This window comes from Chionomys nivalis, chromosome 4, assembly GCF_950005125.1.
Source record: "Chionomys nivalis chromosome 4, mChiNiv1.1, whole genome shotgun sequence".
Lineage (NCBI taxonomy): Eukaryota > Metazoa > Chordata > Mammalia > Rodentia > Cricetidae > Chionomys > Chionomys nivalis.
This window is the reverse complement of record NC_080089.1, coordinates 68,798,322-68,825,726: the sequence shown is the minus strand read 5'-3', so window position 1 is coordinate 68,825,726 and position 27,405 is coordinate 68,798,322. Positions and strand designations below refer to the sequence as shown.

Here is a 27,405-nt window from a genome sequence, read left to right as displayed (position 1 = left end):
AACGTGTGCGGGTGAAAGAAATCAGGCTACAGGCTCTTCTCAATCAACAGAACGAGCAGCTAGGACTTGATGGCTATAGCCTGCTCTGCCTCATTGCTATGAGATGGTTCAAAGCGCTCCCTTCCCTTCTTCCTTTCCCTCCTCTTTTATCCCCTCCCCTTTCTTCTCCCCCCCCCCCCACTTCTCCCTTGCACCAGAGTCTTTATTTTGGTATTGATAGAAAAAGAGAGTAAAGGAAATAAGCTTTGTATCAAGCCATAAGGAGAAGCCTGAACACTCGAGTCCTTGGAAGGCTCAAGACTAATTCAAAGGATTTTTTGTCCTCAAAACATTTTTCTTGCTGAATGTAGCTACCTACTTTGTAAGCCTGGTCTCCCCTGCTTTAGCTATCGCTACTAATAATTTGCATGCTGGGAACTCCATGTTCTGAGATATGTAAGATTTTTACACATCAGCATTTGCCCATTGCCCAGTGATCAAGAAGCCAAGGGGAGTGGGACTTTGAGGTCTCCCCCTTACTTTTTATTCATCTTATTTTATTATTTTATTTAATTTTTAGCCCAGGCTCACCTTGAACTCTCCGTGAGGCTAACAATAATCTTGAAGTTGTAATCCTCCTGCTCCTACCTTCTAAGTGCTGACATGACATGTGTGCACAACCATGCCTCGTGTGCACAGTGCTAGGAATTAAGCCCAGAGCTTCATGAAGGCTAGGCAGTCACCTACCAGTTGAGGCCCATCCTTTGCCCTGCTTTCTTGCTTTTGAATCTGGAAGCCTAGTTCCTAGAAAAAAGAAACCTAGCATATACACATACCTTGGGAGTTACAGTACAGACCCAATGTGTCTGGACACTCAGGTTGTGAATATATGTACATGGATTTCAATGTGCAGAGCATGTTAAGTTATACAATACGACAGCTCTGGCCCACATATAGGTTAGGGGAAAAAAAACCTCATGTGCTCACATGGTCAGAGCGCAGCATGGTTTCCACAGTCGTGTGATATGTCCATTGCCATTCGTGCCTTAAATAATAAAATTAAATTTTTGTCATGATCAGCTGACAAAATTCTAAAACCTACTTGTACTGGCTGGCTTTGTGTGTCAACTTGACACAAGCTAGAGTCATCAGAGAGGAAGGAGCCGTAGTTGAGCAAATGCCTCCATGAGATCCAGCTATAAGGCATCTTCTCAATCAGTGATCCCGGGAGAAGGGCCTAGCCCATTGTGGGTGGTGCAGTCCCTGGGCTGGGTCCTGGGTTCTATAAGAAAGCAGACTGAGCAAGCCAGAGGAAGCAAGCCAGTAAGCAGCACCCCTCCATAGCCTCTGCATCAGCTCCTGCCTCCAGGTTCCCGCCCTGTCTGAGTTCCTGTCCTGACTTCCTCCAGTGGTAAACAGCAATGTGGAAGTGTAAGCCAAAGAAACCCTTTCCTCCCCAACTTGCTTTTTGATCATTCTGTTATGTCACAGCAATAGAAACCTTGCTAAGACACTACCTGACCTCTTTCCCCGTGTCTTTGCAAAATGGAATTGCTTAAGAGAGTATTCCAGTCTCCAGACTGGTTTTTGCTTCAAAAGATGCTTTATTTTGGGCGCATTGACTGAAGGGAACAGAAGAAATGGAGACAGAATTCCAGCAGCCTTAAGTGTGGATTTTGGAAAACACCAGACAACCACAGCTCACAGCAGGTTTCCACCAGTTCCCGGAGCCCTTCCTAGTCAGTCTGCCTTTTGGAGTTTCCCTCACATGTGCCGAAGGGTCAGGGCCAGTATACTAGAGGCCATGCTATTCCAGTTCCTCTGAGTCTAGCCTTCCCTTCATCCTGTGGCCTCACACCCCGACCCCACATCCCCGCAGCCTGAAGCTCATTTTCTGGAGAGACTAGAGCGAGCTGCACACTTGGGCGGAATCACTGCCATGGCAGCCTCTGCCCCACCCTCTCAACTTACAATTCAGCACAATAATTTGGGGTTAAAGAGAGAGGTCCCACTTCTTATGCATTTTCTTGAACTCTGCCCCTAAGCACACAAAGGAGGGGATCTGGGGATTCTGGGCTCTGATTCTAATGTGCGAGGAGATTATTTGGTCAAACAGCCTAGATCTGTGTAACCTGTTATTGCTTAGATATCTTAGTGGCCTTAGAGGTGTTTTATGGGCTCCCCATGACCCAGGAGCCACGCTCCATCTGAATTTCCATCTCCAGTTTGCCCAAGGGTCACAGTAGCAAGCCAGTCAGTTCACAGTTGCATTTAGTTTTCTCGACAGAGTTGCAGCTGCTGTCATTGCTTTAATTGCACTTGAATTCCTGGAGCAGAGCAGGTGGCCTTCATATTTCCAGACTTCCTGCTTCTGTCCACAGCTCATGTCACACACACATTCTGTGCCTGGCTGTTGCTTGTAGACTTTTGAACACAACCTTTGACAGACAGGTGGCCCTGGTAGGAAAGTACAGTGAGGGACTTGGGGGGGGGGCACCTTCTGTTTGGGGACAGTACTGATATAAGCTGCTCTCAACAGGACCTTGAGCCAGGAAGACCCAGGGTGTTTACATGGATGAGTACTGGTGTTGCTATAAAAACACACGTGCTCATCTTACACAGTCCATTCACGCAAGGACCTGCCAGAGACCATGGACTCCAGGGAAGGCCCTAACTACCTGTGGAGGAGTGGGGTGGGGACAGGAACACAATGAATCCTCATTGTAACAACAGATTTTCCGTGTCCTCTGTTATGCCACTCTTGGGTGTTCACCCCCAAAACTCTGAGTCAATGTGTTTCAGAAATTCTTGCCCATCAGCATTGACCCCAGTACTAGTGACGGTGAGGATATTATGGAATTAACCTCGGTCCCCAGAAATAGGAGAATGGCTAAGGAAATGCGGTTTACATATACAGTGGTTTTTTTTCCCCACCTATAAAAAGAGAACAAAGTCATGCCATTTGCAGGAAAATTAAAGAAATGGATATCATCACATTAGGTGAACCATGCCAGTCTGAGAAAAGACACATTCCTTTTTTTTTCCCACTTAAACATTAATGATTTTCTCTCATTTGTGGCTCCTAGATTTTATACATTCACACACAAAAAAAGCATGTGTGCACATATTAAATGAAAGTAGATGTAAAACTGTTTAGGGAAGAAAGGGGGTCGATGGGAGAGGAAGGAGGCAGTGGGATGTGAGAAAGAGGATGTTGGACAAACAATATAGACCTATAAAAGCTTAAAAACTAACCTTAGAAAGCCATCGATGTTGAAGGCCACGCAGCTAGACCATACATCACTTGCCTCCCCCTACTTTGTGTAGAGAGCGGGGCTGGCTATGACAACAGCTATCATCTAGGTTACCTTGTGTAGAGAGCGGGGCTGGCTATGACAACAGCTATCATCTAGGTTACTTTCCAGGGACTCTCAGGCCACTCTTCCCGAAAATATTGATCTCTCACTGAGACCTGCAGAAGTCCCATAGGTGACAGGAATGCAAATGTCTTCACACTGGTCTCTGCTGGACCTTAACCATTGGGCTGCAGACATTCACAAGCCTCCATAAATGAAAGCACAAAGCCACAACAGAAGCACAAAGAGGTAGCATTAAGAAATAATGGAGATAAGTCGGTGGGTGGGTGGCTTCGTGGTGCAACAGTAGAGTGCTTAGCATGCATGGAGCCACCATACCCAGTTTGGGGGTACACGGTTGGTTTTAAACGTCAGCTTGCCACTACTTGGACACAGCTGAGCAGGAGCATCAATTTAGAAACCATCTGCACCAGGCTGACCTGTTAGAATCCTTTGGGGAGTCTCATGATTGTTTTAATTAGTGTGAGAAGGCACCACCCGCTGTGGGCAGCATCTTCAGGTAGCAGCCCAGATGGAAAAGACATGGGAGAAGGAAAGTTATCAGCTTTTTGCTGCTTGGCCTTTCTAGAGTTAGTTTATGCCATGCCTCAGTGGCTGCTGCTGGGGATGATGGTGGTGGTGGTGCTGCTGCTGCTTATGTTGATAATGTTGCTGATAGTGATGGGGATGCTGCTGCAGATGGTCCCTTCACTGATCTAGAGCCAGCTGATGATGGTGATGATGATGGTCCCTTCGCTGACACTACAACCAGTTTTTCCAGACTTCCAGCTGATGACTAGAGGCTCTTCAGGGACTCTCCAGGCCTCTAGTGCCATATTGGGTCTGCTGAGGCACCCAGACCTGTAGATTGAACAACTACCAGGCTTTGGACCTTAGAAGTGAAGACATCTGTTGGACTATTTTGACTCTGTTGTGTACGATTATTTAATAAATCTTTAAATATATTTACTTATTTTTTAAACAAAAATTCATTCTATCAGTTCTGTCCCTCTAGAGGACCCTAATACTGGGAAAGGGCCAGACATGAGTATTCATTCTTCCCCCTGCCTCTGTAAATCCATCCCCCAGAGCCGAGACTGCTGTGCCAGCACAGGCTCCGGCTCTCCCATTCTTCGGCCATCTGAATAAAGCTTACTCTTCTGTCACCCAGTCTCTTGTGGCATTGACTTTATCAAGTGGTAACAGAAGCGAACCATTTATTGGGTTGCAGTTGGGCCTTTTGCCAGTTGTATGAATGGCCTGTCCATCAATGGATGGGCCACTGGAATCTGCATGTAGGGCCTCCTCCTAGCTATAAAACCTCACCAAAGACTTTAGGACCCAGACCAAATGTTTCCTTGCCATCATCTACCTCAGTCCTTCCCAGAAAAACAGCTCCTTCCTCAGCGTGCTCCCAATCTACTCTGACTAGCCCAGCCTTGCTGGAAAAGCATGCATGCTGCACCCCAACTCACTGCCAGGCAGACTCTCAAGGTTGTCGTTGAACGCAATTTATTTTTATAGGTCTAATGACTTCCAATGATATTTGCAACATTGACTATAGGATCCAGCTCAGTAGGGGAGTGCCTGCTAGCATGTATGACACCCTGGGTTCAATCCCCATCATTGCGTACAACAGGCATGGTGGCACACACCTGTAATCCCAGCACTTGGGAATTGGAGGCAGAGGGAGTCTGAGAACACATGAGGCTTCCTGAACTACTAGAGACTAAAATAAATAAATAAACAAACAGAGGATTGGAGAGGTGGCTCAGAGGGTAAGAGCACGTGCTGCTTTTGCTGAGGACCTGAGTTCAGTTCCTAGCACCTACACCAAATGGCTCACGAGTGCCTGGAACTCAAGCTCCAGGGGAGCTGATGCCCTCTTCTGGCCTCTTCAGGCACCTGCACTCACACTTACATCCACACAGGTACACGCACATACACCTAATTAAACATAAACCAAATCCTTCAAAAATAGCAAAAAACAAACAAACAAAGCTACCACAACAACCAAAGAAAACCCAGAATATCCCACTCCACCTCAGACTTCTCCCCAATTTGTGGCTACCTCAGATACCCGCTTTCAACTACTTCACTGGGACCTTGCCCTCCTGGCCCTCTCACCTGTAGGTGTGTGGAGTGACCCCAAAGATACTTCCATTAGAGTGCAGATGTCCTGTTTCCACCAGAAGTTGGTACTAAGCTTTGGAAATACAGACAGAGTGACTGGAGTGGTTGTTTCTTCATTGCGGTGCTAAGAATCAAACCCAGGGCTCAGGTACACCTGTGTTGTAGGACACCATCTTCCAAACATGTCTGGGCCTTTGCCCATTTGAACTCTCAGCATCTTATGATGCTTTACTCAGTAGCAGTCCACCAGGTAGCAGGGAGAGGCTTGTGGACGCCACCCCACGATGTACACATCATTGGTGTGTTGCTGGGTGGGGGGGGGTGTGTATGCCCACCTGAGGATATATAAGACAAATAACTGATATTGGGAGGGACATCTGCCTCGCTGATGAAGCCTCTGTCAGTAAGATGGGTCGAGACCCATGTTCTCTTATGCAACCCTGATGAATCTCAGCAGTTCACCAAGTTAACCTGAGATGGAATCATGTCATTGGTGCGTTGTCAGTGTTGATCTGTGGGAATCAAACGTTGTTTTCCCCCAAGGAAAAGCACACACAGAACCAGGTGAGTGCTAGAGACCTCACCTAAGAACTCAGTTTTGAACTGTGTATAATTTCTGACTCTTCCTTTAAAAGTCACATCTGTGTAGTGGCTACCAGTGGAGAGAGCTCAGTTCTAGAACTTTCTTCCCCTAGGGGCAGCGTCCCTGGGTGAACAATCGAATCCCAAGCATGCATGGAAGCAAAGGCAGTGGTGTTGTTTCTAAAGTAAAAACGGTTTATTCACGACACAGTACTTAAGAGGTGAAGTGTCTCCTGTCACAGACGGTACAGCCAACTCCCTGGAATGTTCATCTCTTTGGCATAAAGGAAAGAATGAAGGGAAAGCCAGGCTATACTAAGGCAGCTAGGATGGGGGACGGGTCTGCGGCTCTGCTGTCATCGTCACAGGGAGGAGCTCCAGGTCTCTAGAACATCGGGTAGGGGCAGAAGTACGGCCACTTCTGGGTGACCCACTGTGCTGGTCCCTCAGTCGTCTCCGCCGCACAGGTACAGCAGGGCCTTCTGGTAGTCGCCCTTGGTGTCTTGCTACGAGTGGCCAGAAAGAGAAAAGAATGGCAGTGTCAGAAAAAAAGAACAGACTCCCAGGCAGCCTGCCATAGCCTTGGGGTGCCATGGGCCTCGTGGTAAAACAGAAAATAATAGGAATGGGTTAATTTAAGATGTAAGACCCAGCTAGAAATACACTTAAGCCAAACAGTATTGCAAATAATATAGTTTCTGAGTGATTATTTCAGGTCTGGGCAGCCAGGAAAAATGAATAAGCAGCCTCCACCTATAGGGTCTCTATAAAATGAGAAAACAGAAAGGTCGCCTCTCTGCCACTGTTCTCTCTAACCACCTCCCCGACACACACACACACACACACCATGCCTGGCAGAGTCAGCCCAGTGCCACAGGCTTTACCTGGATGTAGTAGTAGAGGGATTTGCCATATTTCTTCTTGAATTCAGATCTGATCTTCAGCATGTCCACTTCACTGCGGGAGACCATGATTCTAATCAGGACCTTGTCGCGAGTCCCCTTGCCCTGAAAGTCAAATCGATCACCCAAGTTAAGTCCCTTGACAATGTTATCACTATCTAAACAGCATCTATCACATTTTTATGGCCCTTATGTGATTGTTCTTTTTATACATTGATTTCTATTTTTAAAATGTGTGTGTGTGTGTGTGTGTGTGTGTGTGTGTGTGTGTGTAGGCCGCTCTTTTGAGTGTCAGCTGCCCTGGAGCTGGAGTCCCAGACGGTTGTGAGCTGCCCAGCATGGTGCTGGGGGCCAATCCAGCTCCTCTACAAGAACAGAAGGTGCTCTTGATGCCTGCGCCATCTCTCTAGCCTCTCTTATGTGCTTCTTGGTGCTGTAACAAGACTAAAGACACAAAGGAAACTATTCCCTTGGATTTCCAAGCACATCTGAATTTTTATTTATTTTTATTTATTTTTTTTATTTTTTGGTTTTTCGAGACAGGGTTTCTCCTTAGCTTTTGGAGTCTGTCCTGGAACTAGCTCTTGTAGACCAGGCTGGCCTCGAACTCACAGAGATCCGCCTGCCTCTGCCTCCCAAGTGCTGGGATTAAAGGTGTGCGCCACCACCGCCCGGCCACACATCTGAATTTTTAAAGATTTCTTTTACACTTTCTAAGCATGTATACGGGGTGTGGAGGGGCACATATGTATACATGTAGGTACACACAGAGGCCAGAAAGGGGCATCAGATCCCCTGTAGTTGAAGTTACAGGAGCCTAGGAATGGCTTGAAATAGATGCCAGGAACTAAATTCAGATCCACTGAGGGAGCAATATGTGCTCTTAACCGCTGAGCCACCCCTCCGCCAGCACAGAAGTCAGCTCTGTGCTTACGAAGGCCAGCCTGTGAGTTAGCACATGCAGCAAAGGGCTGCTGACACTTAGGGCCGCAGAGAGGAAGCGTCAGCATGCTGTTTGTGCAACTCTACGTGAATACAAGGACTAGCCTGTGCTGAGGAAGCCGTTATTTGTGACAAAAACAAACCAACCAAGGAGAGCCACACAGGGGCTGCATGGACAAGGGAGGTGCTCCAGAGAGGGAAAGCAGAGGCCTGGAAAGCAGAGCACTCAAGGCAGGACGAGGGTGTGAGGAACGACAGGCTGGTCCGGGCAGTTCATGCAGGAAGAACACACAGCTAGGTCTGCCGTGTGACTGCATGCTAGCCGAGGCTCCAGGAGCTCCAGCTTCCTCTCTCATCAAGAAGATAAAAAACTGGAAGCCCCGCAGGGGTTCCTGTCAGGACTTGAGGGAGGGAACTGACAAGCTGTGTGTAGTACCTGTGGATGGTCTCTCGCATCCTGTTTGTTTCTATCCTGGGGATAACAGGAGGCCATCACTGAAAGCCCCAGCAGGCCTCAGACACCACGGTCACCTGGTCACCTAACCCTTTCCTACAGGGGACACTTCCTTCTGGAGCTGCATCACACATACTTAAACAGTTGGGAGAAAGTGGATCGGTGCCTTCTCACCTGCCATATACAATCCCAGCATTAGCATGCTCCCATCAGATACTGGGACCCTTCCTCTTAATTGGTGGGTCTCAACCTGTGGGTCAAGACCCCTTTGGGGTTCGCATATCAGATATCTTGCATATCAGATGTTTACATTATGATTCATAACAGTAGCAATATTACAGCTATGAAGCAGCAATGATAACAATTATAGTCGGGGGGTCACCACAACATGAGGAACTCTATTAAAGGGTCACAGCATTAGGAAGGTTGAGAACCACTGCTCTAGACACTAGTCAAGAAGATGCAGTTTGAGCCAAATGGAAACGGGCCTCCAGGCCATTCGCCCTTACCTTCATGGAGTCATACAGCCGGTCAGCAAAGTACAGGGGCTTGTTCTGTATGCACTGGACTGTGGAGAGAAGAGACAGTGTCGGGAGTGAGTGAGGCTGCTGGCCTCTCTTGCAGTGAGGGAGATGATGGCCTGGCTCCAGGACACTGACCACAGTGGCCTGTCACACGGATGCAGAATGTAGACAGCTAAGGAAAACTCAGAATCCTGCGCACACCACTGTGGCATTTCCAGTCATGAGATGTGGAGGCCAGTGATGACCCAGTGTGCATGTGAGCTTGCCCGTTGCCCGTAACAGCCGTCTCTTCTCCAGCTGATTCAGGCCTCCCTGGAAACCCTCCGCTCTGCCAACCCGAGCCTGTCTGTAGTTGTACATCTTCACATCTACAGTTAACTCTAAAGCTCTCCAAGGCGTGCCGGAAAGCCACCACACCGCCCAAGTCCCCTTGAAGTAAGAAGATGGCCGTTCTTTCCTCCTCTTTCTGTCCTCTCTTCCAGTAGGAAAGGCCAGATGTGCTTACCCAGGTTCAGGAAGGCATTCTCCAAGTCTCCTTTGACCTCCTTCTTGATGCTCTCCAGCATGTCATAAGGGCTGTAGTTCTTGTACCTTTCGAACACTGAAAGCAAAGCAATAAGTAATATCAGAAGTACTAGTCAAGGCTGTACTGATGACCGGCTTATGAACTACATATTTATATACCATAAAAAACAACAAGAAAACAACCAATCAACACACATACGCACACAACAAACAAAAACAACTCCTTCCCCCACACACAAAAAATTGAAGGTGATCATAACATCATGCCAGGGGTCAGAGGTCATTCTGGTAGAGCAGAATTGAATTCCCCCTGTCTTGCTAGAGGACCCATGTCTAGCTCCTATCCCTAATGACTCTGCCCAGGCCACAAAATGTAATCATTTCCATCCTGTCTGACTGGAACCCATCTACCTAGGTGTCATGAGAAATAGCATTGCTAGTCATGCCCTCTACTTCATAAACATAGCAAGATCAAATGATCCTCCAATAAGAAAGGGACTAAGCAAGGCTCAGTTCACAACATGCTTGTCTTGAAAGCATGAGGACCTGTGTACAACCCCTGAAGCCCATGTTTAAAAAAAAGTCAGGCATAGTGGTATGTGCTTTAGATCCCAGGGCTGGAAAGGCAGCAGCAGATGACAGGGGATCTCCAGCCTGCGTAGCCTCAGTGTTCAACTCCAGATGAACTCACAAACAAAACAGGAAGAATGCCTCCTAAGGTATGACATCCGAGGTTTGCCTCTGGCTCCCACACGCACTCCACACACATGTGCATCCATATGAACATGCACTCATGAGCACACGCACATACAGTGTAAAACAATTAACACATTAAATATAGAACGTATTTACGGACAGAGGGTCCAGAATGAGAAAGGAGGCCAAACAGTTTCATAAAAGAAACGGGGAAGCCAAGTGGAGAACAAGCCCTGTTTTGGGAGCACTAAGCCTCCATGTAGCCACTGCCCATGCCATCCGAGAGTCCCCATGCACTGAGGTGTCCCTGGTACGGCACCCACCTTTCTGGAGGTGGCACACACTGCGCTCAGTCATGATGCTGATCCACTTGGGAACATCCGTTCCTTTCCTTTTCACCCCGGCATCATAGAGCTCCTGTGAGAGATGCAGGCGACCAGGAAGTGTTAGCCACACACCGCCAAGCAAGCGTTGCTCAAGAGTGACAAGGGAGCATGCAAGCCCGCACTGTGGGTATGACGGTCCCCTTCCCCACAATGTACTATTTAGAACAGGTGTGCTCACTCTTGGCTTCTAGGGGCCACACTGAGCTATCGCCCTAGATCGCAAGGCCACTTCTAGCAGTTACCAAAATGCTCTCTCTCATACTGGAAGTATTCTGCAGACTATCTAGGATTTTAAAACTGAAGCACATGGTTTTGTCTGTAGCTTTTATGACATGCTTCGAGATAACCCAACTGTTGGTCCTCTAAGTGAGGCACAACTAGTTCACAGCTATCTAAATCAGCCTTATGAGGAAGGGGCAAGCCTCTGTCACCTCCCCCTGTCCCCGCTGAGCTGAGCAAGGAGCCTTTCTATCCTGCTTGAGCTACTCCATCTTGCCTACTAGTTCACTGTCGGGACCTAGCACTCCCACGCACGCACTCAAGACCTGAAGGAGCCAAAGGGAGCTAGGTACAGATCTGGTAATTAACATTGGCATTACAAGTATGGTTCCAAGAAAATAGACTCATATTCTCAGATGGGTTGAGGTTTAGAAGTGGCCACTACTTCCTGGCTGGGGACACTGCCCCTCCCACAGCTGTGGGATGGACTCATGGACTCACTTCCAATGACCAGAGTATGACAACAGTGCCAGTGTGTGACACTTGGGACTGGGCCATAAAAGCCTGAGGGCTTCTGACTCCCTCTTGGATCATTCCCTCAGGGAAGCCAGCTGCTAGGCTGTTAGGACATTCAAGCAGCCCCACGGAGGCCTGTGTAGGGAAATGCTGACATCTCTTGCCAACTGTCAGACACACAGGAGCCACGTAGAGAAGATCCCTCTGACCTAGCCACACCCTTGACCTAGCCACACCCTCGGGACTCTCAGCCCTGCCCAACATCTTATCTACAGCCTCAGGAAAGACCTTGAGTCAGAAACATCTCGCCAATCCAGTCCCCACGCCTGACCCCGAGAACCCGAGAGGAGATAAATATTAATTTAGGGTTATTCATTGTACAGGATCAAATGGTTATGTGGGATACAACCCTTTCCAGACACACAAGCCATGTAAAATTCAGCCAAGAGGCTTGGCACATACCCGGGCATCCTGGTCAATGAGTTCGTAGTCAATGACCGAACCATCCTCTGCTCTTCTGCCCTACAGGAGAAGAACAGTGGAGACGTCAGACCCAGATCTTTGTGCATTATAAGGCAGATGGTGTTTCAGTGGGCTTTGGTCAAGGAAACAAAATGATGCAAGTGGATTCTAAAAAGGCCCAGGGACAAATGAAGACAGAAGAGCCACAGAGACATCACTGTCAGGGAGATGGGAGTGGGCCAGGCTGCAGGACATTCCCCAGTCATTTTCCTGAGAGAAGAACTCGCTCCCCTTGACAGACAGGTGTTCAGGTGCACGCTGGCCAGAACCAGAGATTCATAGCAGACATACCTTACATCCATGTTAGTGTGCCAACATCAGCAAAGAGCCCACAGATGCCCACACACACACTCCAAAGCCCCACACAGGCAAACATCTGCACACACAGAAAAGGTGAGAGGTGATAGAAGTAAGGTCACTTTAACAAGGTCGGTGTGGCCACAAATAGAGGCAAAGTGACCTTCCTTAAGTCACTCAGTGAGGGTTAACCCAGAAATCCAGGCCAGAGCTTGGGAGTTGCCCACCCCTCCCCTAGTCCCGGAGTCCAGTTGTCCACACGGTTCTGCAGGATAAGAAATCCTATTAACAAAATGACAGCTCTGCAGCGACGAGACGCAACGGAATTTCTGAGCAGGCACGAGGATTTAGTTAATTCCCTTCCCAGTAAAGAAGGAGCTGTGCCCCCCGCCCCCTGTGGAAAGAAGCAAAGGGGGAGGGAGAGACTGAGAGACCAACCTTTGCAAGGGCGACCATCAGCTTGCGGAAGTCACCGGATGTGTCAGAAACGATGTCCTTCTCCAGATCGGTCTTGTACACTGAGGAAACAGCACGTTTGGCTTAATGCTTCCCACTGGTACAGCCAACCACCAACCCCGACTATCTCTCACGCACCAGGTTTCAAATAGCGGGCATTGTTGTGTTAGTGTGGAAACAGTCTATTCCTAAGTCCCCATCTGAGGAGGAAGTCTCTAGAAGGATGTTGGCTCCCACGAGATCAGAGTTAGGGTGACTGTCAGTGCCAACAAACAAGTCGAAACCAAGCCAGGGGTCCCCAGGCTCTCTTTAATCAGTGAACGCTTTTCTAATTAAAACACTGTTTCTAATGCTGGGGAGAATCTTAGTAGATCCTATCAGGTCCACATCTGATGAACTGAGTTCTATCCTCCAGCTCCTTCACAGGAGGAGGACAGAATCAGCTGCTTTGGGATGCGGGTGGGGTGCCTAATGTGTGCCACGTGGGCTTGTAATCCCAGAGCTGGGGAGGCAGAGAGAGAGAGAGAGGGAGGGAGAGAGAAGAGAGAGAGAGAGAGAGAGAGAGAGAAGCAGGGGTGGGGAAAGCAACCGGGCTAAGAGAATGGATCCCAGAACAGGCTACTCACTTTCCTTGTACACTCTGTTAATCTCCTGCAGTTCCTGGTTGGTTCTGGAGCAGATGATCTCGATGAGGGAGTCCTCATCAGTCCCCAGGCCCTGGGAAGCAAGAAGCCCAGACATGAGTCCTCCCCCTCAGCCTGCTGCAGACAGATGGCTGTGAGCCCCATCTCCCCACTACGTCCCTCTCACAGTCTGTGCTCTACTCCTGGAGCACTAAATAAGGCCGTTCCTCTGTCACATCACCAGATCCCAGGACGGTGTTAAGTGGTGCATCTATGTTCAACTATGTTTTTTAAAAAAAAAAAAAAAAAAAAAACGAACAAGAAAAGACAGCCTTTGTTATCCCACCGTGCTAGGGGAAACCGTGGGCTCCTGCTGGCCATCTGTCTTTGCTAGTTTCTGTCACAGCTAACCGTGACATTTTAATAAGCAGGAAATAGTTGTCTTCATCAAACAAGATACGGTATATGGTCACTGTCAGGCAGCAGCCATAGATTAGAACATCTACTTAGCAGAGAAGGGTGCCATTAGGGAAAAAAAAAAAATTAGCTTCTCTTCTTTGAAATGGAAAAACGTTTCAAAGTTAAAGAATGCATCATGTGACTTCCATTTTTGCTTGCACTTTTCGGATATTTTGGTGACGGAAAGAGGAACGACAAAGGTGCCAAATGAGCCCGGACTCCAGAACTTCATCAGGAAACGAGAGTCTAATACCTGAGATCTTCAGGTTTAACAGACACACTTCGGAGCCTACGGGGGAGCTTGAAAGGACTCAATGAAACATGTATTTCAAAGCTGACTTCCTGATCAAAGTTAGGACTTAATAATCAGGGTCCTCTAGTACTTGTCTTCACGAATAGAGAGGTACCTCTTTGAACTAAGCAGAATTACAGCTGTTTAAAATGTAAATCAATTGTAAGGCGTTAATACAATAAGAAAGGTACTTAGCTACATGAAAAGTATGTCAGCTATTAATTAAACTTATTAGAGTCTATATGCCCCTTTAAAATTGTGCCTTGTATAATCTAAGCTAAGCCCCAGGTTAATAGTCAATTTGGAATTTTGGTCTTAATCTAATCTTTGACTCTTCTCCCAGAGCTTTTAATCAGGATTTCTCACAGGTTCCAGCAAAACCTCAAATTCCTCCCTGGTCAGCAAAAAGCCTACGTGGCAGTACTCTGAATGGAGACTCTGAGTGACCGCCCAGCATCTGAAGATGTCCAGGAAGAGGCAGCTTCTTTCAAAGATGACAGAGATGCGGACTGGCACTAACACACGTGCCAGAAGAAATGCCATGTTCTGACACCAAAGGGAAGTGAGATGGGCATTGGACATCAATCCTTTCATCACCCGCGTATCTGACAGAGTTTTATCTCTACTTTCAAAGGTGACCTTAGCGATTTCCTAAAACTTGGCCCAAGCTTTCCTCAGCTTACCCATAATCCTTATCACAGGAGCAACTTCTCCTGTGACATATGGCAAGACACAGCCACTGATATTGCCAGAACTGAAAACATTTTTCTTTCTTTCTTTCTTTCTTTCTTTCTTTCTTTCTTTCTTTCTTTCTTTCCTTTCCTTTCCTTTCCTTTCCTTCTTTCTTTCTTTTTAGAAAGCATCATTTTAGTTAATGTCACTTCAAGACTTGTGTATTTCAGACAGGTTACTCAGCCGGGATAGCTAATGGAAAAGCTGGCATCAGGTCAGAGATGGCACAGTTAAAGCACCTTTCATTGGGTTCAATTACTTAGATTAGTGGAGTGACTGACAGCTCACACAGGTCGGCTTCAAGTCAATAACACCTAATAATAGATACCAGGCCAGGCGCATGAATCACAACTAAGTGGATTCCTGACCAAAGTAAGATGAACTGATCCGAGCGTTGATGGCTAAAGAAAGCCAGGAAAAGACTGGCTCACACACAGCTCCAAAGGTCGAAAGATGGGGCACCCTCAGGAATGCTACTTTCACCAAGCTGTTGACATGAAACTACCATCTCTCCCTCTCCCTCTCCCTCTTCCTTTTCCTCTCTCTTTCTTTTCTTTCCAGCCTGGCCTTAAACTCCCTACACAGCCAATGATTATCTTGGACTTCTGATCCCCCTGCCTCCACCTCTGGAGCGCTGGGATTATTAGCATGCAGCCCTGGTCTGACATGGCACCATTCTTACTGACAGCTGCCCTGCAGGACAGCCTACCTAGGACAGGCAAGGCAAACCCCCCAAATAAACTGAGAGCCACTTGAGCAATATTGACGAACTGAAGAAAAGAGACATTTAACAAGTCCTACAGTGGCCCTGTGCTATCAAGTCCAGGGTTGTGGTGACACCCTGTGTGTAAAGGAGCCTCATTCCACCCTACCTCCGTGTCCTTGGGACCCCTGTGTCCTTGGGAAAGGATGGCAACTCAACTGTGTGTGCTGTACGGCTTCCCCTCACTACAGATGCCTTACCCAGCAGTGCCAGCAGAGGGCAGCATCAGATTATCCAATGTGTCACAGGCATCCAGAGAAAAGGGGTCCTGAGCTTTGCTGTGTCTGACATTGATATAACTCTTACATTTAAGTAATATTGTTTAGCTCAGGTGGGCACAAAATCTATAATGTGCCTAAACTAGAATTTACTAGTTTAACCTCAAATCCTATTTGCAAAACAACTTTGCGAAATCAAATATTAGATAACAATATTATGCCTTGCCAAAACTTGCCACTGAATCCAGGTTTCATTTCCAGCCTGAAATCGAGCCCTGCCTGCACTATGTTGCTGATTTGGGGCCCAAATCTTAATTTTGAACCAGGACTGGACTGGGGAAAGCCAGAGGAAGCGGCACCAGGAGGGCACGGGCAGAATCTGCAAGCTTTGCTAAACAAAAGCTGTTTTTCTTTCTCCTTAACACCCCACATATCCTCCTTAAAGAGGAAGTGCAATCAAGGAAGCCGTTTTTTCCCAAAAGGCATTCCAATCGTCCAGGTGCCAAGTCTGAGCAGCTGCTAACTGGCTTCTCAGCATCAGGAAATTTCTTTGCAGTCTTTAAAAAAGAGAGAAAGAGAAATTGAAATATTTTTGGTTCAAATCCTGACAACTTATAGCACTGGGGGTGGGTGGGAAATGACTTCAAATAAGAATTCAACACAACTGACAATCACCTAATTACACTCAAAAAGCCGCAATCCACATATACTAATGGGAGAGCTGGCAGATGCCACCCCACACGTGCTTACCTTCATGGAGGCTTTCAGTTCAGAGGCATCGTACTGGGCAGGTGTCTTCAATAGGCCCAAAATCACCGTCTCCAGGTGGCCAGATAAGGCTGACTTCAGCGCTGACGGAAGCTCCTGAAAAAGAGAGACGTTTAAGAGCCACACTTACAACCAATAGCCACTTTAAAACCAGTGAGACAGAAATAAGATATCTCTGTCTAAAAAGCAGGCTGTGAGGCTTTGAGGACCCAGTGGTCTGGGGAGAACATTCCTCCCTACACTCTTCAACAGACTAGGAGGGTCAGAAGCCACATTGTAACAAAACCCAGTAATATCCAGGCTAGAAACCAATGTAGCATCAGAGTTGCAGAGAGCGAGCTAACAGCGGGCTTCACAGTATGGTGGGGACACCCTGTGGGAGACAGGGCACTTTCCAAGGTCAAGGCCTAGCTGAAAAGAAGTGTGGCAGAAAGAAGAACAGAGCCCCCAGGGGCTGCTGAGATCCCAGGAAGACCTCTGTGGAACTGCTCTAGGGTGGAGTCTTGCACCTTGGAACCAGATGGCCTAGCAGGGCGGGGAGTGGCTCCGAGCCTTCCCTGTTTAAAACACTGCACCTCACATTGTGCCATCTACTCCTCCAGTTCGGGGTGCTGCTAATGAATCTGACTCCAGCCCCCTAGAGTCTCCTTTGACTCACTGCTGAACATCATTTCTCAGGGGTGCCCCTATCACTGTGCAAAGACGGTTTGAATTAAGTCTGAGGCAGCACTTATATTTGTAGACAGATCCTTAATTCAGCGTGGCTCCTACACATATCTGCTCGGAGATTGGACATCTTATATGTACTGACTGGCTGAACTGAACTGACTGGAACAACAATTGTTTTCTTGTGTGTGTGTGTTCATGTGTACATGTATGATGACACACATGTGTGTAAAGGTCACAGGACAAGCTTAGGTGTCACTCCTCAAGTGCCTTCCACTTTCTGTTTGAGATAGGTTTTCTTATTGGCCTGAAACTTGGCCATGTAAGCAAACAACAGTTTCTGGGGATCCACCTGTCCCTGCTCCTAGAGATAATGTGTACTTGCTTTAGAGATAATCTTTCTGAACCCACACATGTCAAGAACGTCAGACTTGATATAGATCTGAGGATGCATGGGGACCAGCCCATTCACCTTCTTTCTCTGGCTTCTGATGTCCTAAGCATGCATGGGAGGTAGGAGGGTCTTTCTAAAACAACACATACCAATTACAACGCCAGCCTTCCAAATTGGAAACCCTGAGGTTAAGTGATCCCAACTTAGTCTGCTCTTGACACTCCGCGTCACCATCTCTGCGCCAACCTCAGCGGGCATCTGGGCACCCACTGGATTTTTTCACATTGACTTGCATAGTTCAGAATGTCCAATATAGGATTCAGCACAAACAAAAATCCCAGAAAAGATTAATAAAAGAACAGTTGTCCTCTGTAGAGAGAAACTTCATGTCTAGTTTGAAACTGGTTTGAATGTGCAAAGCACAAAATCCAAACTTCCTTCCTCCTAGTGGCCCTCATTTGTTAGCTGTGCTAGGATCTGTGGTTACCACCTGGGCAGGGACAGTCTGCACCCTACTAGAGCAGGGTTCTCAGACTTCCTAATGTTGCAGCCCTTTAATACAGTTCCTCATGTTGTAGTGATCCCCCCAACCATAAAATTATTACCTTTGCTACTTCATAACTATCATTTTGCTACTGTTATGAGTCATAATGTAAATCTCTGTGTTTTCTGATGGTCTTAGGCAACTCCTGTTGAAAAGGCTATTTGCCTGCTCCCAAGGGATCATGGCCCACGATCTGCTGCTCTAGACTAGCCCTTGACAAACAACGCATCTGAAAAAACTGCCAGGACATCCTTCAAAAACAACCTCAAGCAACTGTGGCATCTTTCTGTGACAGATTCTCATTCTGGGCCACCAGAATGAGTCATCAGACAACAGGCCGTCCCTACCTAGCATGTGACAATACCTGTGTATTTGCTGACCCGACTCTCGACTCTGATAACACCTTGACTCCAACAGGCTCTGAAGGATCTGTGTTCTCCAGCTATCTAACGTGAAATCGAGTTCTGTGTGCCTGCACAGCTCCGAGACCACACTGAATGAGCAGTTATCCCCCACTGGCCAAGGCAGTAGACCTCCTGCTCCAACAGGAACCTGGCTCTCCCAGCTCTCAGATCCTCTGGGAAAGCTAGAGACATAAAACACTCCCCTCTGCGCCTCACTGAAGATTAATACAAGTCTAGTGGAAGAAGAATTTTAATGGCTGCGGGATGAAGGGAGCCAGCTGCTTTCCTTTTTATGTCCTTTCCAACTGTTCCAGCATGTGGAGGAGGGAGCTACAGCAAGGCTTGACCTGTGACTCCCAGGACCTGGTGGTCATGTCAACTCGAGGAACACACAGTCTCTTCTGGCGTCCTTTCAGGTGACCTCTACTGTGCCTGGAACTGGAAACCTCAGGTCGGACGGGAGTTACATGAAGTCACTCTTATGGCACCGTCCAAGAAAAAATGGAAAGCTTTTCATAGAAAAAAAAGTTAAAAATTAAGAAGCATGTCCTTAAAAAAAAATTCCCAGTGCCTTGGTCAAATAAGATGAACAAATGGGAGCTGCTTTTAACTACTTGTGGACCAGCAAAAGAGAAAACACGCAAGACTCCTTAATTAGCAGGAGTGAGGCATGCTGAAGACAGCGGAAGGACCACAGCACTTCAGACAGGCCCAATTGCTGGAATGATTCGAAGATGCCAAGCATGTTATTTATTTTTGTGTGTGTGTACATATGTTCATATGCACATGTGTACAGGTGTATGTGCACATGTGTGTTTATATTCATGAAGGTCAGAGGTTGATGTTTATTTCTTTCCTCAATTGAGGTTCATCTGATTTTTGAGACAGGGTCTCTCACTGAAGTCAGAGCTGTCTGAATCAGTTTGATTGTCCAGGGAGCCCCAAGAATCCTCCTGTCTAGACTCCCTAGCCCTGGGGTTACAATGGCAAACCCGTGTATTTAGCTTTGTTTTTCTTTCCATGGATGCTGGGGATTGAACTCAGGTCCTCGTGCTTATGTGGTAAGCACTTTACCAACTGAGTCATCTCCCCAGTCCTTCAGTGTCAGTGAGAAGATCCTGTTCAGATCAGTGCCCAATGGAGGAAGCCATCCTAAAATTAAGCTCACAACATCTGATGAAAAAGCAGTAGAAGAAGTGAGTGGCTCCATCCAAAGCACTAAGCACAGTCCCCAATGCAAAGTCAGCCCTCCACAAGTGGTACCATTGCCGGTATCCCTTGAGGCCTATTCCAGAAAGTCTCCCTCATGTGTGCTAGGGTGTTGCCTTTATGTTCCAGGTTCCATGTGTGAGTAGCAACCCTCACAAGGATGTAAGAGGGAAACCTTGGACATCCAGGAGTTCTAGAAGCTCTTTTTGGTTAAAGAGGAGCCGCAATGCACAGAAAGAATGTTGGGCAGGGTAGGGGTGGGGGAATGGCTCAGCAGGTAAGGATGGTGCTGGATGTAAAGGAGCCAGATGTGGTTGCACACAGCTGCAACCCAAGATGGAAGATGAAGACAAGAGAATGACGACCGGGAAGCTCAAGAGCCCGCTACCCCAGGGTATGCAGGATGACACAAACAAGGGACACACTCACAGTAAATAAGAACAGAACTGGCAACATCTGAGGACATTAAATCAGCAAGGCCTGCCCCCTACCCCAAGATTCCAATACCTTCTTGGTCCTTCTCTGGTAGGCGAAGGCAATATCCTGTCTCTGCGCATTGCTGCGGTTAGTCAGAATGTTGACAATGGTGACCTCGTCTACTCCTGTGGAGAATCAATTGTGAACAGTTACCCACCATGCTCTCCTACTTACGGGACTTCTACAGGAAACCCATGTGTTCTTTTCCACACCCAACACTTGGAAGTCAGAACCAGCTCTTCCCCCTTCCCGACCCAATGCAGACACTCTCATTGCCCTCGACCCTTTAAATATTTGTACTTAAAAAGCTATTTGGTTCATGAATTGGTTCCTGAAGTCAACCGTGGGAGGTTTGTGTGTGAAGCTCTGGCAGCCAGACGGAACAAACAACAAAGATTTAGGAGGGTTTTAAATGAAGGCGCCCAAATTGCCACTTAGCTGAAGAATTAATAGACAGAACCTTCAAAATGAATTAATAGAGACAATTATTTATATTTATTGCAAGATTACGACCGTATAAATGGCTAGGTATAATTTCTATAATTATCCCAGTTGTCATGACAAACGAGTCAGGCTTAATATGGCAGTTATATTTTTAATAGCTTAATTGATTAATAGAACCACACGTATTGAAGACGAGATTGTCTCACAAGGAAAATACACCTCCTGCGCTTTCAATCTTCAATAGGTGACTTTAATAATCAATTTTACAACTGTATTAAAAAAGAGTAAGTGTTTTAATCTAAATTAAATCTAAATTGGGAGTTTTGAAGTACCGCCCAAATGTTTCAGTACCTATTTTAATTGGAACATGTGTATTTACAAAGATAAGCAATGCCTAGTGGTATCTGAAGGTTTCCAATTTTATATCAGAAATGTTCTTCACTTGTCATTTAAGTCAGGAGAGCTTGGTTTTGAGGATTCAGGCGCAGAGAAGGCTCTCTCCTGCCTGCCTATGAACTTTGTTTAATAAAATGAAGAGTCTTTGCCATAACTAGATAAGTAGTTTTGGAACCTCTGAGCTCACAAGGTCACTCCCAGACTGCATATGGCTTGTCTTACAGGAAGTCAAGGGTGTCCTGGAGCACTCAAGAGCCCCAAACTATAATATTTGTGGATAAAACAATAGCAGTTGGACAGGGGACACATCCTGATGCTTCATGGCATTAGAAAGTTACCATTTCTGGGTATAAAAATAAAGATGGAGGTTGGAAAGGTGGCTCAATGGTTAAGAGCACTAACTGGCTCTTTCAGAGGACCTGAGTTCAACTCCAGCTCACAACTGTCTGTAACTCCAGTTTCAGGGGACCAAAACTTCCCATGGCTAAACACTGATACACATTAAAAAAGTGATAATACATTTAAAAAAAACCTTTTATATACTTATTTCAAAGTGAAGTCACAACAATAAACAAGCATATTAGCAAATGTCTCTAACTTCATCTCGGATGTTGCAGGAGTCAGTGTAAACACAGTAGCCCTATTGCTAGACCCTGGGTCAGTTCTGAGGATGCTGATGTCAGCCCTGTAATTCCAATAAGAGGCTGGTTAAATATCCTTTTGTCTACATCATGGAATACTATGTGGTCTTTTAAAATTATAGCACAGAAGTATTGGCTAATCTGGAAAAAATACTCAACATACAAACAAAAGCACGGATTGTAAACCTGTGGGCCCCAGTATAATCTTATTTTTATTTAATTCTTCATTTTTTTATTTTGTTTTGTTTTTTTTTTCTTTTTGGGACAGGGTTTCACTATTTAGACCTAGATGGCCTCAAATTCCAAGAGATCTGCTTGCCTCTGCTTCCATACACTTAAAGCGGTGTGGGCTACACAGAACAACCCTGTCTCAAAAGACAAAAAAAAAAAAAAAAAGAGTATGCATCTGTGTATAAGACTGGATCTAAAAGCATATTTATCAAAGTTTTAGCAGTGATTATCCAAGGGGTGAGATAATTAAATGTACTTATAAAATTCATAAATCTGGTGGAGGAGTGTGTTGAAATACATAGTGAATGTCACACAGCCCTTGGACTAGAATTAACTGGTGACCTCACTTCAGAAGACATTGAGCATGATCTGGCATGGATCTATAGTGTTGGCACTTACGAGGCTGAGGCTGATGCAGGAGGATCGCCCGTTTGGAGTCAGCCTAAGTCACATATCAAGACTTTCAGACGATTAAGAAATGAGGATAAGGAGATGTGGGCCTATTTTTCTTTGACAGACGAGGATCCAAAGCTCAGATGGTAGCCCAGGTCTGCATCAGTGACCTGTGGAAATGCTGGCTCCTGTGTGTCACTCTCTGCATTTGCCCAAGCTGGGGACAATGGACAAAGACCTACAGTTCCACACGGAAGCTCTGAGAGAACCTAACATTACCTCCACCTAGATGTTATCAGGGATGGCGGTCAACTTAGTCAAAGCCTCCCTGAGGTCAGAACGTGACCCTTGGCTGACCAGTATGGAAATTTCAGAACACTTACTAAAAACTCAGTCCCAAGCAAGCAATATGGCTCAGTGGACAAAGGCAATTGCTGCCAAACTCGACGAGCAGAATTTGAGACGTGGAGCGATCCACACTGTGGGATGAGAGGACTGGCTCCCAGAAGTCGTCTTCCGACCTCCACGTGCACACCACACCACGGCATGACTTCACGTAAGTCAGCCAGCCAATCAAAGCAAACAGCAAAACTCGTCAGTCCCCACCAGAGCTCTGCTCACTAGGACTTTCTTGGAGCTGGGACTCCGAAGCAGCACTTTCCCACCACTCCTGGATAACCCCTTCTCTGGGGCTCACTGACAGAGGTGACTGAGCAAGGCTGGGGAATAGGAAAATCTACCATCGTACTGCACTTTACCATCTCCCGCTTCTACGAGGCAGAGGGGTCATGGCCGTCTTTGGGAAGGAAATATTTACTCTTCTCTAAACAACCCAGGCAAGAGATAACACCCAGAAAGAGATAGCTGTGCAAACTGCTCTCCCGGATCTCAGCCGACAAAGGAGCACTCTGCATTTCTTCCGGCAGCCCTGTATCCGGTTAGTCAAACCGGAGTCAGTCTAGTCTTTGGGAAGGAGCCAAACTTGGGTTCCCTGCAAGGGCAGGGAGCATTTGTAACTGCTGAGCCCACTCAGGTGATCTTTCTAAACTTTATCAAACACACTCAAACCTTAGAAGTTAAAGTTGCCTAAGATTGGCAAAGACCCAAGATGTATGAACTTGACTCCAGATGAGCAAACGGACACAGGGTAAGGTTAAACGTGCATCCCTTAGATGAAAATGGTTAGCCAGGGGGCTGGAGAGATGGCTCTGTGGTTAAGAGCACTGACTGCTCTTCCAGAGGACCCGGGTTCAATTCCCAGCACTCACATGGCAGCTCACACCTGTCTGTAACTCCAAGATCTGAAACTCTCTCACACAGGCAAAACACCAATGCAAATAAAATTAAATAAATTATTAAAAAAAAAAAAGAAAATGGTTAGCCAATCTAATCATCTACATTTTTTCAGTATTCCAGTTAAAGAATTGTTCCTAAGGAAGGGTTTTGCTAAATGACAGCTCTAAGAAGTCATGACTGACAGCTGGGCTCAAGCGGTGACTTTGGGGGCTCAGGTCTTTTCAACTATCCACATTTTTCAAGCATTAAAAAGTTTCAAGTAGCTGGGTGGTGGTGGCACATGCCCTTAATCCCAGCACTCGGGAGGCAGAAGCAGGAGAATCTCTGTGAGTTCAAGGCTAGTCTGGTCTACAAAGCAAGTTCCAGAACAGCCAGAGCTACACAGAGAAACCCTGTCTCTTAAAAACCAAAAAGAAAAAAGGCACGTTTCAAGCGTTGGCTGAATCCAAACCCCCAATGCCTAACCCCGCCCTCCCCCCTCTGTGGGTAGAAATCCCACGTCTGCTCTGTACTCCGCATTCCATGGAAAATGCGTGTCTCCACTGTCCGTGGCAAGGAACCAAGGACCGTTTGGAACAGGATGCTGACTCACAGCAGCAGAGACACGCTGACTGCACAGAGAGTGGATCTCTTTTGTTTGATGAGGGTTCAAGAGGCCTCGGGACGGGAGCTGTCTGGTTGAAAAGAAAAGGAAAATTACCTAGGTCTCAGGGGTGGGGGTGGGGGGGTCCACAGCTCAGGTTGCTGGATATCCCAGTATTTTGAGGTTTAGGCGAAATCATCTTTACACAGAGTCTGAAGTCTGCCACAGAGAGGACTGGGCTGGGGACCCAGGGGTACTATGACAGTTAACATTATCAGTTTGACAGGGTCCAGATTCACCTATAAGACAAACTTCTAGGCATGTCTGAGAAGGACTGCCTAGATAGAGTTATCGGAGGTAGAAAGCCCCTCTGTAAATGTGGGCAGCACCATCCTGTGGGCTGGGGTCCTGGACTGTATGAAATGGAGAAACTGAATTGAGACCAACGTTCATCTCTCTCTACTTGATGGCTGTGGGTGCGACGTGGCGGGCTGCCTCCCGTTCCTGCTGCCATGCCTCCCATCATGACATGATGTACCATGCTCTCTGATTGTGAGCCCAAAGAAACTCTCCTTCCCTTAAACTGCTTTGTCATGTATTTGACTCAGATATGAGAAAATAACTAACACCGGACATAAGTAGCAGCAATAGAGGTGGTGGTCGGGACTGTATCTGGAACCCAGGCCTGATGACCCAGGGCACACTGCTTCTCTCCCAATGCCTGGAGTTCGCAGATATAAAGCAGGGACCATCGTAAAACATCATTTGCTAGAACACGAAAAAAGCCTGAGAGAATGGCAGGAGGCAAGCTCTTCCCTCGGCTTCTCTGACGCAGACCTAGCTCTGGCCTGGATTCAATCATTGGCCAACGAAAACACAGGGCAGAGAGAAGACAGGACCATGGTTGCTAATGGCTTCCAGGAGATTAACAGTACTGTTTCAAGGTAAACTCTGGAAGCTCCCTGAGAGCTGGGAGAGAAAATGTATACACAGGGTAGGGGCGGAGAAGCATCGGGCCTCTTAGGTGTGATATAGTTGTGGACATGGACAGTTCAAGAACTGTGTGGGATTCCCCTCTGTATGCTGTGAATATCGTTGGTGAATAAAGAAACTGCTCTGAGTCTATAGCAGAGCAGGGCAGAACTTAGGTAGGCGGGGAAAACTAAACTGAATGCTGGGAGGAAGAAGGCGAAGAAGGAAGTCATGGAGCCACCACCAGATACAGACATGCTGAAACATTGCCAGTAAGCCTCTGTCACGTGGTGATGCACAGATTAATGGAAATGGGTTAAATTAAGATGCAAAAGCTAGCCAATAAGAATTAGAGCTAATGGGCCAAGCGGTGATTTAAATAATATAGTTTCTGTGTGATTATTTTGGGGCAAGGTGACCGGGAACTAACTAGTTCCAACTAGACCAACAAAGGACAGCCTAGTTGAGCTAAGCACCCAAGAAGGCATTTTAGCCTGGAGATCAAACTTCTGTTCCCACTTGGTTCTGATATCACCTTGGTTAAGTTTCTGAGAAAGGACCTAAGGTCTAGTCTACTTTATTAAAGGCAAGGGGTGCATTAATAATCCAGAACCCAGGGCTGGGGCTGTGGCTCAGTAGGTAGCTGCTTGCCTAGCATACAAGAAGTCCTGAGCAGGGAACCTAGTGCCACTAACTGGGTGTTATGGTGCACACCTGGAACCCTAGCACTTGTGAAGTAGAAACTGAAGGATTGGAAATTTAAAGTCGTCCTTAACTACACAGCAAGTTCTAGGTCAGGCCAGGGTATGAGAGACCCTGACTTAAAAAAATATTTAAAAAGCCCTGCTTAGAAAATAATCTAGTGTGTCTCTAAAATGTCATGTAGCGTCAGCAGAAAAACACAAAGACACAAATCCAATCATAAATGGAGTAGCATAAAAAGTACCCTTTTTATGCCCTGCTACTCCAGTCACCTCATGGAACAGGGAAGCTGCCACAGAAACCAGCAGGCCCACTCTTCACTCAAGTCACCGGCAGATGAGATGCCAGATAAGAATCTGGTTTCTTCTGCCGTATCTGGGTGAAACCCGTATTTGGATTTCCTCACCGGACAGAAGGGCAGTTCTTACAAAGAAGAAAAGGCCGAGGAGAGGCAGCCAATGGAGGCCGATGCCAGCGATGGAAGGCCCTGAGGATGCCTTCCCCTGAATTTTCCAGCCACCTGGTACCTACATAGCTATGCAGACAATGCCCTCAGAGAGCGCAGATGTGCTCAGGAGTTAGCGCATCTGAGACTCACCAGGAGCCTCATCTGCCTCTGAGGACAGCTGTGAGATGGCTTGCAGTGACCCTCAACCCCAAGAGGGAGGCCTCTACAAAGGGGAGAGTGGACAGGCTCCCTGCTAGCAGAATGAGATGCCCTGGGCCAGTGAGTTCCAAAGGCCTTCCTCACTGGTGTTCCCCACAGCGGCAGGGTTTTCTTCAGTCTTTACCCCGCCCCCCCCCAAATCTTGCAAGTAAGAGGTTCTGCCCCCCAGCCAATATACCTCCTGGCACCCTCAGAGAAAAAAAACTCACTTAATTGCCACACTCAGCTGCTTGCATCCACCTCCAGGTGTGCAAGCGAAACCAAAATTACCGGTGCTGGCTCACTCTCCAGTGCACAGGAGGGTGGTCCTGCGGCCTTGCTGGGAATCTTAGGTGGTGCTATTTTAAAATATAAGAGAGAAGAAGTGCAGCAACTCACTTCTATAGTTGGGATCACTCACGAGGAGAGGGGGCCCTCGCTCTTCCGGAGAACACAAATACTGCTCAAATCCAAACTGGCAGTAATAGAGCGACTCGGGGCCCTCCCCTCCGCAGACACCAAAGCTGCCTGGATTCATTGGCAGCAGCGCTAACTCCAGAGCTGTGCTGTCACTAATTATCATCTATTTCATGGAGTCGAGATTCATCCTTTTCTAATTTAGCTGACTTTCCTTTCTAGCTATTTGGACCCATATGGTAAACCATCCCCAGCTGTGTTGAACACTCCATGGTATATATTTAACCCAAGGCCATTCTAGACCAAGAGACTCCTACGGATCAAGCCTTAGAAACCTCTTGTTAATTAAGCAATATTACTGCTTTTGTGTGGCTTAACTCAGCTTCTAACTAGACGTAAATTACATAAGGTGTTGCATGGTCTACCTTAGGCCAGAGAGGAAACACACAACAACCTTGCACAGGGTTTAGGTAATGTGAAGAAAACATTCAATATCCCTCCGACTGGAAACAAAGAGTGAGCTAAATTCAGCTGGTGAAAATGGATCAAAGCTCATGGGGACCATTCAGTCTTCTGGGTGACACCCAGACTCTGTTAAGGCACCTTTGCTGCCTGTCCCGCACACGCATCTGTCTCCCTCTGTGCT

General features: G+C 47.0%; 1 protein-coding gene across 1 annotated transcript in view; it reads right to left on the bottom strand.

The window, feature by feature from the left end:
• Positions 1–6,222: 6,222 nt before the first annotated feature.
• Positions 6,223–27,405, bottom strand: part of Anxa2 (annexin A2) — a 39,234-nt gene continuing 18,051 nt past the window's right edge. The window contains exons 4-13 of the mRNA XM_057767229.1: positions 20,069–20,163; positions 16,327–16,440; positions 13,116–13,206; positions 12,472–12,551; positions 11,677–11,736; positions 10,417–10,510; positions 9,378–9,473; positions 8,858–8,916; positions 6,935–7,057; positions 6,223–6,556 (exon numbers count right to left, since the gene is read on the bottom strand). Coding sequence (XP_057623212.1) covers positions 6,497–6,556; positions 6,935–7,057; positions 8,858–8,916; positions 9,378–9,473; positions 10,417–10,510; positions 11,677–11,736; positions 12,472–12,551; positions 13,116–13,206; positions 16,327–16,440; positions 20,069–20,163 — 872 coding nt within the window. The 3' untranslated portion in view covers positions 6,223–6,496. The remainder of the gene's footprint in view (positions 6,557–6,934; positions 7,058–8,857; positions 8,917–9,377; positions 9,474–10,416; positions 10,511–11,676; positions 11,737–12,471; positions 12,552–13,115; positions 13,207–16,326; positions 16,441–20,068; positions 20,164–27,405) is intronic.